General features: G+C 55.6%; 1 protein-coding gene and 1 non-coding gene across 4 annotated transcripts in view; both read left to right on the top strand.

Annotated features, from left to right (window-relative positions):
- FBXO31 (F-box protein 31) overlaps nt 1–18,685 on the top strand; it is a 36,682-nt gene extending 17,997 nt beyond the window's left edge. For 2 of the 3 annotated variants that reach the window (XM_043435687.1, XM_043435689.1), the window contains 7 exons: nt 3,126–3,202; nt 5,738–5,905; nt 6,480–6,554; nt 10,930–11,039; nt 11,813–11,966; nt 12,838–13,199; nt 14,469–16,580. In XM_043435687.1, coding sequence (XP_043291622.1) covers nt 3,126–3,202; nt 5,738–5,905; nt 6,480–6,554; nt 10,930–11,039; nt 11,813–11,966; nt 12,838–13,199; nt 14,469–14,691 — 1,169 coding nt within the window. In that variant the 3' untranslated portion in view covers nt 14,692–16,580. Of the gene's footprint in view, nt 1–3,125; nt 3,203–5,737; nt 5,906–6,479; nt 6,555–10,929; nt 11,040–11,812; nt 11,967–12,837; nt 13,200–14,468; nt 16,581–17,835 lie in introns of those variants that run through there. The other variant, XM_043435688.1, reaches the window with a different exon arrangement.
- LOC122421873 lies at nt 810–916 on the top strand. The gene has a single exon (XR_006263674.1). It is a non-coding gene; the product is annotated as a U6 spliceosomal RNA (small nuclear RNA).
- Nucleotides 18,686–18,923: the final 238 nt, after the last annotated feature.

Genomic DNA, 18,923 nt, shown 5'->3' on the forward strand with positions numbered 1-18,923 from the left:
GGGGTGTGTTGAGCGCCTGGGCCAGGAGGTGCTGGAGACTCTGTCCTAAACCCCAGGGCCCCTCCTCTGCCTGAGGCAGGGTGCGGGCACGGGTCAGAGGCGAGCCCGAGGGCAGGCGCTTGAGCTTGTCCCTGCTTGTTCCGTCCTGCGGCCCTGCGGCCGTGGCGCCTTAGAGCCAGCCTCCCAGCAGGCCGGGCACAGAAGGCCCCCGCGCACTCGGCGCTGCCTCCCCCTCCTCACCCTGGAGTTTCGTGTGGCTCAAGTGGATGCTTCAGTCCGAGGGCCGCTGGGCCGTGTCGAGTCTTTCAGGTCGCTTCTGCTGGACTAATCCTGAGACTTTCTGAAGAATGTGTTGTAAAACACAGGCATCACGTTATCTTAGGGAATCGTGTGCCTCTGGGCCAGCGCGCTTCCAGTCCACCTGATGCGGGTGGTCTCTGACGTTCCCTCCAGTTGTCCTGGGGGCCCAGGCTGGGTGGGCCAGCCTCGTGTTGGCAGAAGCCAGGGGCAACCCATGTGTGCTCACCTGCATAGAGCTTGCAGTCCAGAGACAGCTGCTGCTCTCGGCACGCTTGGGAGGCTGGACTTTTTTTCAGAGAGATGCTGCTTTTAAAGCAGAAGAAGAAACTCCCCTTTGGAAATTGCCGAGTCAGTGGCAGATTCTTTGAACAGACTTTCCAGGGGCTTTGGGATCAGATTGATTGATCTTGGAAAGATGGGAGACTAGAGACAAGAAAAGGCCATGCTGTCTGGGCCCGTTTGATTTTTTCTCCACAGTTCTATGGCAGCATTTTAAAAACGTAACAGAAGTGCTCGCTTCGGCAGCACATATACTAAAATTGGAACGATACAGAGAAGATTAGCATGGCCCCTGCGCAAGGATGACACGCAAATTCGTGAAGCGTTCCATATTTTTATATATATGGAATTTAGAAAGGTGATAACGATAACCCTATATGCAAAACAGAAAAAGAGACACAGAAATACAGAACAGACTTTTGAACTCTGTGGGAGAAGGTGAGGGTGGGATATTTCAGAAGAACAGCATGTATACTATCTATGGTGAAACAGATCACCAGCCCAGGTGGGATGCATGAGACAAGTGCTCCGGCCTGGTGCACTGGGAAGACCCAGAGGAATCGGGTGGAGAGGGAGGTGGGAGGGGGGATCGGGATTGGGAATACATGTAAATCCATGGCTGATTCAAAGAATAAAAAAAATAAAATTAAAAAAAAAAAAAAACGTAACAGAAAAGTAGAGGGAATTGTGCAGTGAGCACCCACTTACCTGACTGCATAGCTCTCTGCCCCACTTCACCCCCACACACCTGTGCATCCATCCATCGTATAATGTTCTGTGTTTCTAGGTAAGTGGCAGACGTTGGTCTGTTTTACCCCTAAACACCTGCATGTGCGCTGCACTGTCTGGAGCTCAGTATTTGCTTGTGACTCTGACCATGCTTATTATTGCTTGTTTAACAAACAGAAAACCTATCAGGGCACAGTCGTGAGACAACCAGTGACTTTAATGTGTGTCTTGTAAGCCAACTCAGAAGACGCATGTCCTGAAACTGCAACCTCGGGGAGGCTGGTGGAACCTTCCCACCAGTCGTCTGCCCGCCCTGCAGGCTCAGGATGGTGCTGGACCCGCTTTCCCCACCCCTGTACCCCAGATCGAGTGGTGGCCGCAGAGCTGCTGTCTGGGCTCGGGTCCCTCCGGGTTCTGCTGCCTGGCCTTCCTCCCTGAAGTTGTGATGATGCAGCTCCTGCACTTGGAGACCATCCATGGCTCCCACTGGGTGTTAGCTAAGGTTCTCAGACACAGAACCAGTTCCTTCATGTAGAAAGAGAGCAGTGTAAGAAATTGGATTGCACAACTATGGAGACCCTGATCAATCCCAGGATCTCCAGTCAGCAGCCTGGAGACCCAGAGGAGCCAATGGTGTAGTTCCAGTTTGAAGTCCGGCAGGAAGATCCCATGTTTCGGTTCAAATCCGAAGGTTGGAAAAGACCAATGTCCCAGCTCAACACAGTCAGCCAGGAGAAAATTCCCCTGTGTTTGTGGGAGGGTTAGCCTTTTTGTCCACTTGAGGAAGAGCCCACGATTAGAGTTTGAAGTTAGAAAAGACTGATCTCCCAGCTTGCAGCTAGGTAGGAGGAGCTCCTTCATACTCATGGGAGCACCAGCCTTCTTCTGCTTGGTCCTTCAACTGATTGGATGTGGCCTACCACACGAGGGAGGGCAATCTTCTTTTTCTGTCAGATGGCAGATTGAAATGTCACCCTCATCCAGGAACAGACACACACCAGAATAATGTTTGACCAAGAATGTCTGCCCGCCTCCCGCCCCCATGGCCACATCCAGTTGACACATGAATTCTAGCACCACACACTGGCTATGGTGAGACCCCAGACCCTGCAGCTGGCAAGCAGGGCCCTGCATGAGCTGGTTCACTTCTTTGTGCAGTTTGCTCATCTTTTCACTTTTTCACTTTTCACTCTTCACTCCACAAATACCTGTGCAAAGGAAGTGGAAGTGAAGGACTTTTCCCAGGGCATCTGCTACACTGGCCATGGCCATGGGCATGCAGTGGGATCTCAGGTTGGCCTCAGGTGCCCTTTTCTCTCATTGTCCCCAGTAAATATACATGCACTGCTTTTGAAATAAGGCAGGAATGTGGTTTTTTTTTTTTTTTTTTAAAGAAAGATGACCCGATTTAAATCTTACTCTACAGCCCCATGACATTTTGGATTCCGCCCCTGGTAAAGAGTCCCATGCTTACTCCCATTGTGGAGACCGATGGGAGGTTCATCACCTCGCCAGGGTGCCCACTGCACGTCTTTCAAAGGCAACATTCCTCATCACTGGAGCTGATCTGCAGAGGCCAGGTCTCAAAATGACCCCGTTATCATGCTTTCTAAAGACATTTTTACTCTTAGAATGATTTAGGAACTTGTAAGATTTACTTGAAGCTACAGTTGTTTGCACAGCTCTCTTGCGAGCCTTCATGAGTGACCTCTTCCTAAGCCCCACGCCCTGCCAACGCCCTTCCCTCTGATTACTGACTCTGCAGTGGAGGCCAGCTGACTGTGTCTTGAAGCCCTGTCCTCTCTCTCTCCCCGTAGTGCTTCACCGATACAGACACATCCTGGGCTTGTGGCAGCCGGATATCGGGCCGTACGGAGGACTGCTGAATGTGGTGGTAAGTCTGAAGAGCCTTGGGCCTGGATTCTTGTTGATGGGACTTTGTCCACCTGCCCGAGGGGCAGGCCAGAGCAGTTCCCGCCTGACAGATAGTCACAAAGACTCAACGGGCCAGGTGTTATTTTCTAAATGAGCAAAGATTTGTTCTAAGTAGTTCTTGGCCCCCACCACATCCAGGGACGTCATGATGCCAAATGCCTTACCTGGTCCCTGCCTCTTGGACGCCAAAGGCCATTGATTGTCACAGGCCCCGGACACTCCCGTCTTGGGTCATGCACTGGTCCTTTGTGCTAAATCAGGGTCTAAAAGGACAGGAGGCAGCATGGGGCCCTCAGAGGCTGGCCCTGGATGGAAGGCCCATGCTGGCTCCGCTCCAGGGACCGCATGGCACAGGCGTGGGGTTGTGGCAGGCATCTGTCCCTCCTCTGCAAGCCTGCCTCCTGCCTCCTCAAGCAGCATTTTAACTTCCCTTTATTCAGTCTTTATGGCTGGTCCCAGCAGGAATGGCTGTTAGATATAAGCTTCTTGGTGGTAGCCAGGAGAAAAGTCTTTTGGTTTTAATCTTTATCTGCTTCCTGATGACTTGCCTATCTTACGTAAAAAACTAGCTGATCAGTTTTTGGGTCCGTTTGAACAAATCCAGACCTGACTTTCCTTGGCTTTAGTTGGAGTAGGCATCGAGGAGGACACGGCCCTCACTGGTGGTCTTGCTGGCACAACTACAGCCTCCAGGACAGAAGCCGGGTGGGGCCTTGTACTGAGCTCCAGGCAGGCGCCCAGGCCTTGGTGTCAGTGTGGTCAGCAGTGCAGGGAAGACCAAGCCAGGGGTCCTTCGGGCAGCCTGGTGTCCGTTCTGCTTGCCTCTCACTGCACGTACGCCCGGCAGGCCGGAAGCCTGAGTCCAGGGCTCTAGCCGCAGCTCAGGTCATGGCTGGCGGGTCTACCTTGCTGCAGCTCTCGGGGCCCCGGGAGCCTGGTTCACGTGGACCGCCAGGTGACTCTGGTGACTCTGGGTTTTGCTCACCAGGTGGGGTTTGGTTAGGGATAAATATTGCTTCATATTCTTTATAATGTGGTGGAAACATCTGTTGAGAAACTCGCTTCACATTTATTTAATATTAATACCGCCAGGGAAGCCTTGCTGTTAGAACGTTCTCCTGGGGACAAGCCAGACAGCTCCCAGCATGGGCACATCCATCCTCTCCTTAGTTTCAGGCCAGGAGGGGGTCATTGCTTTTCTTACTGGCAGTGAGTAATAGAGTTGTGTGTGGTTTTTTTTTTAAAGGGCTTCTGAAAGCAGGAGATAATTAGGGGAAAGTAGAGCCCATGACAAAACACTGCCAACTAACCCTCCCCTGAGACAATTAGTGATTGAGTTCTGTCCTCCTCTGTCACTGGAACCAGAAGCTGGGGACTCAACCCCCCAGGGAGGCAGGACTGAGTGGGGGGCCACCGTGTGGGTGGCAGAGGCGCCCCCGCCTCTGCACGAGAACGTGCGCTTGCTGAGTGTGGTGCCTGGGGACTGCCCCCTCCTTTGTCCCTGTCACTACTTTTATCGTGTGGCACTCTAAACACACATGGGGAGGCAGGGTGACGCTCAGATGCCCACCTCCTGGCAGCTGCCCTGGTGCCAAGTTCACGGCCCCTTTGCCTTTTCTTTTCAGTATTTTAATGCAAACCCCAGGCCCCTGTCATCCATGTTTGTGCTTCAGCGTGGGTCTCTAACTCTGGCACCCACACACGTGAGGTCTGACCACAGCTCACTAGAGTGGCACTCGGGTCACCTGAAGCCCCGTCCACGCTCGGGGCTCCCTGCCTGTCTCAGACCCACCCTCAGCTGCTGGCTCGGGCACCTCAGGATCTAAGCCAGGCCCTCCTGCTGCTCGTTGGTTTTGGCTCCTGAGTCTCCCCTGGCAAGAGCAGCGCCCCGATTCTTCTCGGGTCAGCTACCCCGTTGGGGGTCGCTCTCCGAATCGCTCCTGCTCCTGGTGTCTTTGGCTCCCCCCACCCCCAGCCCCCATGCCCACTTCGGAGCTGGATGCTCTCTCTAAGGCTTGCTTGGATTCAGGTCTCACTGCTGTATTTTCTAGTTAAAAATCGGTTAATTTCTTCAGCTTGGTTTAGTATAGTTACCAAAATTGTGAGGTCCATAAAGTGTACCTTGTGGCGATTTGAGGCACAAGTAACATCATGGAAGGAGTCCCCCTTCCAGTTAGTCAAGGTACCCATCACCTCACAGTTTGATCCCTTTGCGAGGAGTGGGGAGAACTGTGATTTCTGTTTCTCAGCATATTTCAATGATGTAACAGCGTTACCAGCTTTAGCTACCACATTTCACGTTGGATAAACTACTTAAACTAGTCATTTAATTAATAATTAATTAATGGCGGGAGAAGCCGTGCTCCTCCTGCTGCTCTGGGTCCCCACAGGACTGGGATGTGGATGCGGCTGGTCCTCACTGTTGGGGGGGTTAGGGCAGGGATACTGTGCCTCACCCACCCCCACCCTCACCCTCGTGTGGACCTGCGCGCAGGTGGACGGCTTGTTCATCATTGGCTGGATGTACCTGCCTCCCCACGACCCTCACGTGGACGACCCGATGCGGTTCAAGCCCCTGTTCCGAATCCACCTGATGGAGAGGAAGTCGGCCACGGTGGAGTGCATGTATGGCCACAGAGGGCCCCACAACGGCCACGTCCAGGTGAGGCTGGGGCTCCTCGCTGCTCCCTGGGGCCCAGTGCCAGCTGCCTGCTGGGGTCTTCCCAGCAGTGCCCCCCGCCCGGGTCGGTCAGCAGGAGTGGGGATTCAGGCTTGGCCCAGTCCTTCTGGGTGCTGTTGACACTGCTGCCCCGCCTCAGAGATTCACTGGCTGGAGCTGTCCCTGCTTCTGCCTCCACTTAGAACCATTTGTCCTTCCAAGTGAGGTTCTTTTCTCCTTCTTTCCAAGGGTGTCTGCTTGGAATAAGACATTTTACTCTTGGGTGTGGGCCTGGCAGATAGCCACTCTCGAGCGAGTGAGCGAGTGGGCGTCCTCCCTGTTTCAGTAGGAGAGCGCGGCTCTAGGATGCCCCCTGGGAGTGGCGATGCCTCCCCCTGGAAGGAAGCCTGCGCTCAAGGGGGTCCCGAGTACCCTTCTAGGACCGCCCGTGATCTGGCAGCCTCGGGGCCCCCCAGATGATGGGGGGCATGGGAGCGGGAGGGGCTGATGTGCCCCTGCTCTGAGGGCGCCACTGGGGCTCACTGGTGACCCTCTCTCCGTCTTGTGGACACTCAAGATCGTGAAGAAGGACGAGTTCTCCACCAAGTGCAACCAGACGGACCACCACAGGATGTCTGGCGGGCGGCAGGAGGTGAGGCCGACCCTTCTGTCCCGGGGGGTGACGTGAGGGTGGACGTGTGAAGGGAGGCCGCCTCCTGGGCTCATCCTCACAGTGTGGACGTGTGTGCTGGGCTGAGGATAAACACGCTGAGTAGAAGTGGTTCTCTGACTGCTTCTCCATCGCCCCTTTGACAAGAGGCCCAAGGGCTGCGGGGTCTCATCACAGGTGTGAGTTGCGGGGAGACCAGAGGCTTTATCGGGGTGAACCCCTTATGGCCAGAGGCTGGGCTGCCTGAGGTGCTGGGGGGTCCACACCAGAGTCCCGGGGCGGGGAGCTTGCCGTCTGGCCCGCAGTCACTCTGTCCATCTCAGCTGCCTAGGGTCTCTGTGCTGGCTCCTTCCGCTCCATCTCTCCACCTCCCTTTGTCTTTCCTCCAAGTGGGGAGTTGGAGGATGAGGTTCTTTGTGTGTCAGCTGAGACGTTTCCACTTAGCTGAGTCTTGCCAACCTAGAGAGTGGCTTCAGGCTCCAGGGGAAGAGGAATTCTGATGGCTCTGAAGATTAGGTGAAAGCCTGAGCCGCCCTGTGCTCTGATGGTTGATAAAATTCTGGGCTACAGTGGTGCTTCCTAAGGGAGTCGAGGACTCCTGGTGGCCTCAGAGGGCAGGAAGGTGAACGGGCTATGCTTATCACTGTCTCCAGGCGGAGACCTGTCCTTTGCCCCTGTAGGCCCTACTGGCTCTCACCCCTCCTTCTGCTCAGGAAGGAAGCCCCACCCCAGCCCTTCTCTGCCCTTACCAACGCCCAAAGCCCGTTCTGCATAAACTGCATCCTGAGGCTTGCCAACACCCCGCCCCCACCTCCACCTCCCCACGCTCTGGCCCCAGACTCCAGTTCTGGGTTACCTACTAGCTTTGTGCCACTTCCAAGGTCACATCCAGACTGTCTTGGCCCCCTCAGGACTGGGGTGTTCGGCTTGCTCCTTACCTGCCTCCCCTCACACTGCAGCCTCATCTCTGGGCCCCTGAGGGCAGTGCAGGGCCTTGTCTGCCCAGACCCCAGCCATGCGCCTGTTATCTGACTTCCATTGCGGACGGTGCCTGCTTTCTTCCTGGATGGGATGGCGAGGCTGAGCCACAATACCCACCGCCATCTGTCCAGACCCCGCGGCCTGAGGCTTCTGGAAATCGGAGGAGGGGGGAGCTGTGAGGAGGAGCAGGGATGGGAAAGGGAGGAGGGGGTGGCGGGTCCCACTTGCGGCGTGCTCGGCCATGCAGAAAGCCTGTGGCGCTGGACGCCCTCAGTTGCACACAGTTGGTTTTATTTTGCTTTCCTTTGTCTTATATACTTTCTCACCACCTTCCCAAAAGGATACTTCCTGAACTGTCACCATCAGATGCAGAATGCTCAGAATCCGGAGGGAGAAGAGTGCTGACGTGGCCCCACCAGGGTGGCCTCCAAGTCCATTCTCCATCATCCCTTGTTTCCCTTGGCCTTTGTGATATCACTGTGGTCTGTCTAATTTGGATAGTTTTTCTGTTTTTTCTTTTTTGTTTGTTTTTTAGCTTAACTGGTATTCCAGAAACATTTCCCAGTCTCATTAGTATTCTTTACAGACTTTTTTTTTGACTGTGCTGTGTCACATGTGGGATCTTAGTTCCCTGACCAGGGATTGAACCCATGCCCCCTGCATTGGAAGCACAGAGTCTTAACCACCGGATGGCCAGGGATGTCTCTGCAGGCTTTAGTTTTTATGCAGTATTCTGTTCATCATCTTGCTTTGGTGTAATAACAGCAGGGGTATGACTGTCCTGCAGTCGGATGTGGGGTTTGAGCTCAGCTGTTCCCCTGTCGTCCTCTTGACTACATGCTCAAGTGACCTGCCCTCCGGGAGCCTCAGCCCTTGTCTGTAAAACGGGGCCCTGAGATTGCCTGTGGTCACAGGTGATTTGGAGGATTGAGTGGTCAATGGCTTAGAGGCACGCCTGGTTGGAGCCACCCAGGAGAGACGCTGGGCATTATTTTCGTGACTGCTGCCTGGACTCTGCAAAAGCGGAATTGTACAAAAGGCCCTGAAGGTACTCCAGGCTGTACTCAGATTGTTTTCACACGCTGTCAGTTTGCTGGTCCCTGATTACAGCCCACCGTGCCGCATGGGGCCCTCTGCCCTGCTGTACTCCTGCCAGCCCTGGCGTTGGCTGTGGCAGAGATGAGACCAGTGAGCATGTGGCCTCGGGTTATTAGCTTTAATTCTGTCACCTGCCAGCTGTGTGGCTCTGGAAAGTTCTGTAGACCAGGGAAGGTGTTAGCACCCAGCTCCTAGGCCACTGTGCAGAACCAGGCGATGGTGGTGGGGTGTTGACTATGGTGAACCAGCCCTGGATCCGTAATGGACTTCTTGTCTGATATGTTCTAGGCCCCTGTGTTTTTCTGTGTGGATACATATCTGATGAGATAATTTCATGGTGAGCGTATCTGTTCTGAGTAATTGGGTCTGGTTGGTATTCCTAATGACTGACCTCATGCGAAGGAAATAAGATTATGACGGTTCACAAGCCAGTTTCTTGGCTCTCAGCTCAAGTCTGATTATGTGCCGTGGCAGCACTGAAATTCTTGCTCGCTACATTCCCTCGCCTCCATCTTCATCTGTTATTTCTCTATTTGATTTTTTTTAAGGGCCTTTCCTCCATGAGTTCAGCCATGTAAGTGGGAGGTTTTGATTTTGATGAAGTCTTGCCTGTCAGGTTTTTTCTTTTGTGGTTATTGTTTTACCCCCAGACTGCAAAGAGTGTGTTTCTCTCTGTTGTTTTTAGGAGTTTGGTAGCTTGACGTTACATTTCGGTCTGTGGCCTGTCTTGAATGGTTCCTGTATGTGGCGGGGATTGCTTCTTTGTTCCCTGTCATTGTGTGGTTTGTGCCCCATTTGTGGAAAAGAAAGACTTTTTCCCTGTTGGGTGGCTTGGATGCTGTGGTTGAAAGTCCATTCCTGAGACACACGTGAGTGTTTCTAGGCTCTCTCTCTCTCCTTTTTTTTTTGGCTGTGCCACATGTCTTGCCACATCTCAATTCCCTGATCAGAGACTGGACCTGGTCCATGGCAGTGAAAACCCAGAGTCCTAACCACAGGGCCACCAGCGAACTCTCTCCAGGTCTGTCCTTGGCTCTGACCTCACGCTCAGCCACCATCTTGGTTACTCTCGCTTTGTAGTGAGTCAGTCATGCTAGCCTGCATCCTCTAGCCTTGTTCTTTTGCAAGGATGTTCCAAATGGATTTCAGAATCAGCTCGGCTGTTTTGCCGGAGACCCTGATGGGATTACAACTGGCCTGGGTATTGAGTCTGTAGGTCAATTTGAGACAGTTGCTGACCTAATACTGAGTCTTCTGGTCCACAGGTGTCTCTGCCCTGTGGGCCTCTTCACCCCCTTTCAGCAGCATCTTGGGGTTTTCGGAGTAGAAGTATCACCCATGCTTTGTATTCATTCCTAAGTCTGTGTGTTTTTTGAGGCTGTTGTAAATAGGATTTTAAAACTCTGATTTTCCAATTTTGTTCTGTTAGTATATAAAAATTCAGTTGATTATTATTTATTGACTGTGTATTTCCAACAGTTGTTTATTTCAGTTACTAAGTAATTTCTATTCTTTGCCAGGGTTTGGGCAGTAACATATTAAAGCAGTTGACAGATAGTAGCTTTTATTTTTTATTTTTTTTGGTAAATTGTTTTTGCTTCTGTTTGTAGAGTTAATTCTAGATAGTCACTAGAAACACTGTACTGAGTTAGGAACACATAGCTGTGGATTAGCAATATTGAATGTACAGAATGAAACAATGAAGCACTAAATATCCTTCGTATAGCTTGATGCCATAATGAATTATGGGGCTTTGTGGATGCACTGTTTATAAAAGTTTTCTTTTTACAAATACACTTACTGAACATAACTCGGAAGACACCTTTTAAAAAGGAAAGTCCACCCACACTCTCCACTCTGCCTATCCCTGTCCTGTGCTCACTGGGGGCTGCAGAAAGCAAACTCGGCCAGCACGGGGGTCTGATGCACCCACTCCCCCAGAAGCCCGACAATCAGTGTAGATGCCGCCGTCTGGTTGGCATGGAAGCGAGGCTTGCAGAGCTGCCTCCCAGGCGCTCTTGACAAGTGCTGTAGCCCCAGCCTCCCCGAAGGACGCCCACGGTCCCTATGTGTCCTTCCCATTGAAGTTGGGAAAGCAAGGACCAGAGCCCCGGGTGCCTCAGCAGGGAAGGGAGGCTGGAAGCTGGGAGAAAGAATGCATGCTCTCCCGTCCCTCCTCCCCGGCTTCCGTCTTCATGCCGTCTGTGCGCCATCACAGCAGGCAGCCTCTCCGCGCCCTCGTGTCGGGGTGGCTTTGTGACCTGTGTTCTCTTGGAAGGAATTCCGCACGTGGTTAAGGGAAGAGTGGGGCCGGACGCTGGAGGACATTTTCCACGAGCACATGCAGGAGCTCATCCTGATGAAGTTCATCTACACCAGTCAGTACGAGTGAGTGCAGCTCCTGGCTGCGGGCGGGCAGTCTCTCCCTCTCAGGTGCTGTGTGCACAGCCCTCTCTTCTGGTTGCTGTGAACACAGTCCTTTTGGGTGCTGTGAATGCAGTCCCTTTGGGTGCTGTGAACACAGTCCCTCCCTTCTGGGTGCTGTGAACACAGTCCTTTTGGGTGCTGTGAATGCAGTCCCTTTGGGTGCTATGAACACAGTCCTTCTCTTCTGGGTGCTGTGAACACAGTCACTCTGGGTGCTGTGAATGATGGCCTTCTCTCTGGGTACTGTGAACATGGTCCCTCTGGGTACTGTGAGCACAGTCCTGCTCTCTCTGGGTACTATGACCAGAGGCCCTGTCCCCTGACCCACCTTGGTATCTGTTTTCTGCCTGTCTGACCACCATCACCCACCAGCTGTGTTCTCACAGGCCTGGCCTGTGTGTTAGAGCCTCATGTTCCCTTCGCCATGTCGACCTGGGCAGCCTCGTGTCTCCCCCCGCTGTCACGCTCTCTGCCCTTGGACCCTCTCCTTCTGCCTCTGTTTAGCCCCTTGGCAGCCTCAGGAATCCCCACCCCAGGGTGTGCCATGCACCCATGCATTGGGGTGAGTGGAGCTCAGGAAGGAGGGGTGCCCCTGCTCCCATGGGCCTTGGGGGGGACCTAACACTGCCCACCCTGCGCAGCGCGGCCAGCGGGTGTGAGCCCCGTGTTCTGCCCCCGCGCCCGTGGGCTGTGCCAATCGTGCTCTCATGCTATACCCCTCTTCCCCCGCACAGCAACTGCCTGACCTATCGCCGCATCTACCTCCCGCCCAGCCGCCCGGATGACCTCATCAGGCCGGGCCTCTTCAAGGGCACCTACGGCAGCCACGGCCTGGAGATCGTCATGCTCAGCTTCCATGGGAAGCGTGCCAGGGGCACGAAGATCACGGTGGGTCCCAGGGGCCACCCTGCCGGGCCCAGCACCACGTGGCTGTGATCACATCATCCCGGCGTAGAGTGGCTCGGGCTGTGCCCCAGCTACTCAACAGCGGGCCCCAGACTGTGGCGGCACTTCCCCAGGGGGCTTGCCGGGAACTTGGCATCTCGGGCCCCACCCGGACCTGCTGATTCAGGGTCTACCTTTCACACGATCCCCTGGGGATTCTGAACATTTCCAAGGCAGCCTTTCCTGCACAGCCCTCAGCTCTGGCCACACCCCAGGATCCCTGGGGAGACGGAGAAAACCGTGATGCTGGCCCTACCCCAGAGGCTCTGACTTAATGGGGGTGGGCTGGGTGGGGTCTCCAGGAGCTCCCCGGGTGACCCTCTGCTTTAGCACTTGGGCCCCCACGGCCTGTCTGGGCCTCAGCAGCTCGGGAACACGCCGGGAGGGCTGCTGAGCTGAGTGAGGTCCCGGACGAAGGGCCCCTTGTCGCCTGTTCCAGGCACACAATCTGGGCTGGTGTTTCCGGCTGGCCCTGCCTGACCCGGGAGGGCTCACAGACCTCTCGAGGCTCCATCGCTTCAGCTGTCAACGTAGGGTGGCTCCCACCCAAGGTCTTCGGTGTAGGGGTGCCTGTGGGCCCTCCCAGGGTCACCCGTGGGTACTGTCATTCCCTGTCCTCAAAGGCCTTTCACAGGAGGCTGCCTGCTCTGGGCACTGTTTTTTTTTAAAGGACGTATCAGATATTCCGACTGGTAAGGGGTCACTGCCAAACCAGTGGTAAGGCTGAGCAAGCGCCCTCAGCCGGAGGCAGGACTGGGGCTGGAGGCTCAGCACAGTCTCTGAGCCTGCTGACGGCTGCACACTGGCTCCGCAGGGCGACCCCAACATCCCTGCCGGGCAGCAGACTGTGGAGATTGACCTCAGGCACCGCATCCAGCTGCCTGATGCCGAGAGCCTGCGCGACTTCAACGAGCTCTCCCGCGTCGTCCTGGAGGTGCGTGAGCAGGTGCGCCAGGAGCAGGAGCAGGAAGGCGGGCCCGAGGATGCCGAGGGCCTCGGCCAGCAGAGCCCCCAGCCCTGCGAGGAGCCTCCCGCCGAGCCGGCCCAGGCGCCTGGGGATGGAGGGGCTGTGGCCGCAGCTGAGCCACCTGCCCAGTCGGGGCAGGGGCAGCCGTTCGTGCTGCCAGTGGGCGTGAGCTCGAGGAATGAGGATTATCCCCGGACCTGCAGGATGTGGTAAGGATGGGGGCGTGGGCTTCTGGGGTCCCCTGCCGGACCAGCACAGAGGCGGCCTGGCGTGGGGCCGACCCCGCACGGGGCGGGGGGCATTGCACCGTGGGAAGCTCTGCCTATGTGTTCCAGGTCCCGGGTGGCCAGTGCCACTCCCTGGGCCCCATGCTGAGCTCCCCAAAAGCGATTTAGGCATTGGTGCGGACTTGACAGACAAAATCCATTATATCCTCTTCATGTTAATACCGTTGTGATAAAAGAAACTGAATATGGATTTTCCAGAGGGAAGCGTACACAATAGTGTTCCAGTGTAACTTCACCTGTTGTGAATTTTTGAAAGTCATAAAGAAGACTGATCTTGTGTCCCTGGGAAACTTGACAACTTGCAGCATCTCACGGCCAGCTCAGAGCCCTCGGGCAGAGCCGGCCTGGAAGCTCTGGTCCAGCCCCGGCTATGTCACCAGAGCATCTCCACCCCAAGCTGAGTGTTAGGGGCTCAGCTGGGAGGGGTGTGTGCGTCCCCTGGCCCTGCTGCAAAGCCTGTGCAGCACATGTGTCTGTGTGTCCAAGCTTGGTGCGCAGAAGCCATCAGAGCCGCGGGCCCTCAGGCGCAGGGCTGCTGTCCCCTCCCGCCCAGCAGAGCCTCAGTGCGGCAGGCAGAGGTGGGGTCCTGGGCATTATTCCACACAACGGGAAGGTCAGGCCAGTCCTAACTCCTCGTCATCTGTCAGAAACACTGAGTTCTTTGTAAGAAAGACATGAACGCATTAGAGCCCAAGTCTCCAAATGTGGCTGTAATGGGTATTTGCAAGTTTTGCTTTTTACATGCTGATAAGTCATTGACTACATTTGAGTTGTTCACATGTGCACGTGACTATCCCGGGAACTGAGATTTCTGTTGCCTGGGTCTGTGCCATGAAGATGTGCACTTTGGGGCAGCAGTATTCGGCGGGGAGCTGCCTGGGACCCTCGTCCTTTTGTTGGGTGAGTTAGTAGAGAGCCGCAGTCAGCGGGGTGAGCCCAGCTCTCCAGGGTGAAGCAGCAGGCCTGCTCATGTCCTCTAAGTGAATGCCAGCCTCCCTGAGGGTGCCGAGCCCACCAGCTGACTCCGTGGATCGCCTGCTGCTGGAGGATGGTGGACGTGGCTCACATGGGATGTCGGGGGGAGGGGGTGTTCCAGAATGTCCCAGACCATGAGGTGATGGCCCTGGGCCACCGTGCGCCTTCAGGGGCCCCACTCACCCTCTGTCCCCACACTCTCTTATTTTTGTTCAGTTTCTACGGCACTGGCCTCATCGCCGGCCACGGCTTCACCAGCCCTGAGCGCACCCCTGGGGTCTTTGTCTTATTCGACGAGGACCGCTTCGGGTTCATCTGGCTGGAGCTGAAGTCCTTCAGCCTCTACAGCAGGGTCCAGGCCGCCTTCCGGAACGCAGATGCTCCGTCCCCGCAGGCCTTTGAGGAGATGCTCAAGAACATCCAGTCCCTCACCTCCTGACGGTTCGCCTCCCCATGGCGGGCGACTCGGGGCTGGGAGGGCAGCAGCATGCGCTCGGGGGGACTCGGCCAACACCCGACACCCCCCTGCTCGCAGGAGCCTTGGCGTGGCCGCCCAGATGCTTTCCATGGAGCGCACCGCACGCCTGCATATCTGCCAGTAGCAACAGGAGGGCTGAGCATGTCTTGAAAAAAACAACAGAACCGGAACAAACTGACCTGGAGGACGGGCCACGGGGCGTGTAGGGACTGAACTGGAGAGACTGGCCGTTTTCTAGGGAGAACACAGTCCTCCTCCAGGGAGGGTCACTCCGCATGCATGGTCTGCTGCCTCCAGCTCATGGAAGGGGTCCTAGGGGAGGCGTGCTGGCTCCACCATCCCCTCTGCAGGGAGCAAGCCGGAGGGCCGCGGTGGCTTCCATGCAGCCTGGGCGGGTGGGGGTGCTGTGTGTGGAATAGGAGCTCCGGGGAGATGGGGTATGGGGCTCGAGACCCACTTTTCCACCTACTCGCTTGGATTTTGGACAAATGCACGTCACTCCAATCTCAGTTTCCAAGGTCAGTGAAACGGGGCCGGTGACACGGGTCACGAGGAGACACCCACTGCAGGCTGTCCAGTAGCTCGGTGGCCCTGGTCCAACGCCGCCCGGCCCTGGGCCCCGCAGCACTGGGTGCCTGCCCGGCCTCTCTCAGGTTTAGAACCGAGACCTGCACTGCAGCTGTTCCGACAGGCAGTCACTGAGCGCCCGCCCTGCTCCCCCGCCCCACCCTCACTGGTGTGAAACCGTGAGTTGCAGCCGCCGGTCTCAGAGCTGGGCACAGGGCCTCTCTGAGATGACCCACGTCTGCTCCCCTGCGTGGTTTACGAGGTGCCACTCTTGAAAGGGGCAAAACATTGGGAGGGGTCATGCCAGGTGTTTGATGCCCTTCTGCAGGGGAGAGGGCAGCTTTCTGGAAGTGTCAGGGGACCAGGCCCCTCCAGCGTGGAGACACCGGGCGCTGACCCTTCTACTGGCACTGTTCCCGTTGTCGTGTTGACCCCTGCATTTGGGAACCCCCACGAGGCCTGATCTTGCCATCCCCTGAAGAACGGAGCCCTGTGTGCCTGGGCACAGACCTGCCGGAGCTCTGCTCAGCCCTCCCTGCCACCCACCAAGCATCACCGCACCTGCCTGCCAGGGCCAGTGGCTCCCTGGGGTGGATGGACTCTGTTGTGTCCCAGCTGCTTGTCCTTGTTGGGTGCCCCAGGGAGGGGGCAGCTCTGTGGTGCCTTCATGTAGAGCCCAACCTGAGGTGCCCCATGAAACGTGTCCTGTGTTTCCTGGTAGAGTTCTTCCTGACCAGCTCTTTTCTCAAATAACTTCAGTCCCAGCTTCAGTCCATTTGGCTACTTGGGCCTTCCTTCCTTTGCTGCCCAGAAGCAACAAGCTCTGGGCATGGCCCTGAAATGCAAACTAGGCTTCCCAGGACTGGGACTCTGGGGTCCACCCTGGGCCATCGCCAGGCACCGTCGGCCGAGTCTCATCAGAGACACCACTGCACACCTCCCAGATCCTTCCAGCAGGACCCGCGGTCGGGTGGGGACGTGGTCCCAGTCCCTGCATCTTGCAGGACTGAGCCTCAAAGCCTGTCGCCCTCCCCCCTCTCACAGCGTGGCTGTTCTTCTCTTGTGCCAAGTGTGGCTGTCCCCAATGGTGCAGCCACAAAGCCTTGAGGACAGTGAAAACAGAGGACAGCTGGGCGCTCGGCTGTTCCTCTCTAGGTTTCACCACTGTTTAAATAAAATCAAGAAAATGCGTGTTTTACCCAGAGCTAAGGGACTGTCTCTGTCTGAGGCCCCCAGCATTGTAAAGATGAGCACTTCTGATTAAAAACCAACCCCAAACTAAATGCTGTCCTGCCTCTAGTGTCTGGCCTACGCATGGTTGCCGCTAACAGCGACTAAAATAACCCTGGGCTGCTGGCTGCGTTCATGTTGGCCTCAGTCTCGGGTGTCAGGTGGGGCCTGTGGGTGGCAGTGGCCTGGCTGTCGCCAGGCAGGGCAGCAGGAGTGAAGGGCGTGGGCTTGTCATCCACCCCGAGGTCTCCTAGTCTCCCAACAGTACTTAGTTTCCAGTTCTGGAAGCCCCAGTTCTCAGTTCTGTAGGTGAGGTGCGCGGACAGTGGTGGTTCTGTGCATAGATCCAGTACTGGCCGCTCCCCCTCATGGTGGACGGTCAGCCGGCCCAGGACGGGAACTTCCAACCAGTTAACTCACTGTGGGCAAGGATTCAAAAAGGCTGAGGGTGTTGTCTGAGGCTTTGGATAAAGCTGGTTCCAATGGGGATCTCTAATGACCCAGGTTAGGGGCTGGCCATGCTCCTGTGGGGCTTGATCTGGGGGTGGCAGGTGGACCTCGGGCGGTCTTTGGATGTTCCCCATGGTGGGCATCACCTTCACTGCCACTTTTGCTGCCATGAGGTTGGGTATGGGGTAGAGGAAAGCTTGGGTAACTCTGCATACTTGGAGAGCTCCACGCTCTGGGAGTCGATTAGAAACGTGATTGGAGATTTCAGACACAGGTCATGGGGATTCTTCATTTTGGGGCTGGAGGTGTTTGGTGTGAGGTTGTGGCAAATGACCTTATTTTTTTGGCTTCGTGATGTAGGCCTGGCACTATACCCAGATCTGTTCCTCGCCCTCCCCCTGTGCCTCCCGGGGCTCAGAGCTCCAGCATCTAATGCTGGGTGTGAAGAGGTTTAGGGGCATTGTGGTAGGAGGGTTCAATCTCCTTCCTCCGTCGGTTCAGACTGGAGCCTCCCTTCCTAGCCTTGCCCTGGCCCCTCCTCTGGGACAGCCCGCTCACTGTGGCTGGTGCTCCAGGCCACTGCTGCCCGGCTCCTCCCCTTGTCCCCTCTGGCCCTGACACCAGGCCTGGTGTCCCCACTCTGTTCAGGGTACCTGTGTCCCTGGCTGATGAGGAGGGTGGGAGAGCGTACAGCTGTCTAACTAGCTACATTCCCACTGCCTGCAGAACAAGCTTAGAGGTGAAGCTGTCCTGCCTGACTTTCTCACTGACAACTTGGCATCGTTCCCAGACAGCCAGACCCCTCCCTCAGCCAGCCGCCCTCTTGTCTGACACTTCAAGACTGCCTTCACTTTTCAGGTTGCCTGGGCTTTCTCCCACTGCTGCTGAGAGGTCTCTTTAGTGCTCATGAGCCGAGCCGGAGCGGGTCAGAAGCTTGCTTAGCCCCTTGTCATTTGGGGAATTCCCTGGCCTCGTGACTGTGGTATCTCGAGTGTGAACTGGAAGCACCTGACTGTGACTTGGTAGCTGTGTTCTCCTGGATACTTTCATATTTTAACTTTTGAGAATCCTCATGTGAGTGTTCTCATGTAACCCTCACCTGCCTTGAGGGTAAGATGCCCCAATTCACGGAGTCCATAACATAGGATAACTTCTCTGTCTTCACTTCTGGGAGAAGATCTGCAGTGTATTTTGTACGTTCTCAGAACTATTTAGACAGAGAAGCAAGCCACATGCCGTCAGTTTGCCTGATAATGTGAATGGGAACCACATGGAGGCCTGTGTCATTTACAGCTCAGCGGCCGGCAGGCCAGCCTTCTGGGGCCCAGGGTCACCAGCAGTGACACCTGAGGCTCCAGCAGAAAAGTAACCTTCTGGGTCCTTTCTGCGCTTGCAGGGAGACCTGCCAGAACACGCGAAGGGATGAGAAACTTTTGCTTTTTTTTTTTTTAGCCTAATTCTAATTTTGGTTGTTGTTTGAGATCGTGAAGCCTGCTTGGAGAAGAAAAACATTCATCCTGTTTGATCTTGAAACCCCACCCCCCAAGTGATGAAGACAACAGTTGAGATGGAGGCTGTAATCACTCTCAGGCATCTGCTCAGGCTTGCCGGGTGGGGCAGGGTCAGGTCCCCAGGAAGCTCTGACTTGTGACCTGGACTTGACAACCTTGGGGTGCTGTTTCTCCATAAAGCAGTTTTTGAAATCTTGTGTGCTTTGTAATTTGTTTCTTTTGGGATATGATTCAGATGGAGCCTGGAGCTCTAAGTGACATGGACTCTGGATGTGGGCAGGGGCCAATCACAGGAGAGTGGTTGTTGGCCGACAGAGAGGACTGGGTTACCAGTGCGGGGGTGGGGCCTCCGGGAGGGGTCTGTGCTTCTTACATCCGGTCTTGATAGTTGTGATTTTCCCCTTTATGGAACAGAGTGGTGGTGAGTGACCCTTG

Source organism: Cervus canadensis, chromosome 18, assembly GCF_019320065.1.
Source record: "Cervus canadensis isolate Bull #8, Minnesota chromosome 18, ASM1932006v1, whole genome shotgun sequence".
Classification (NCBI taxonomy): Eukaryota; Metazoa; Chordata; class Mammalia; order Artiodactyla; family Cervidae; genus Cervus; species Cervus canadensis.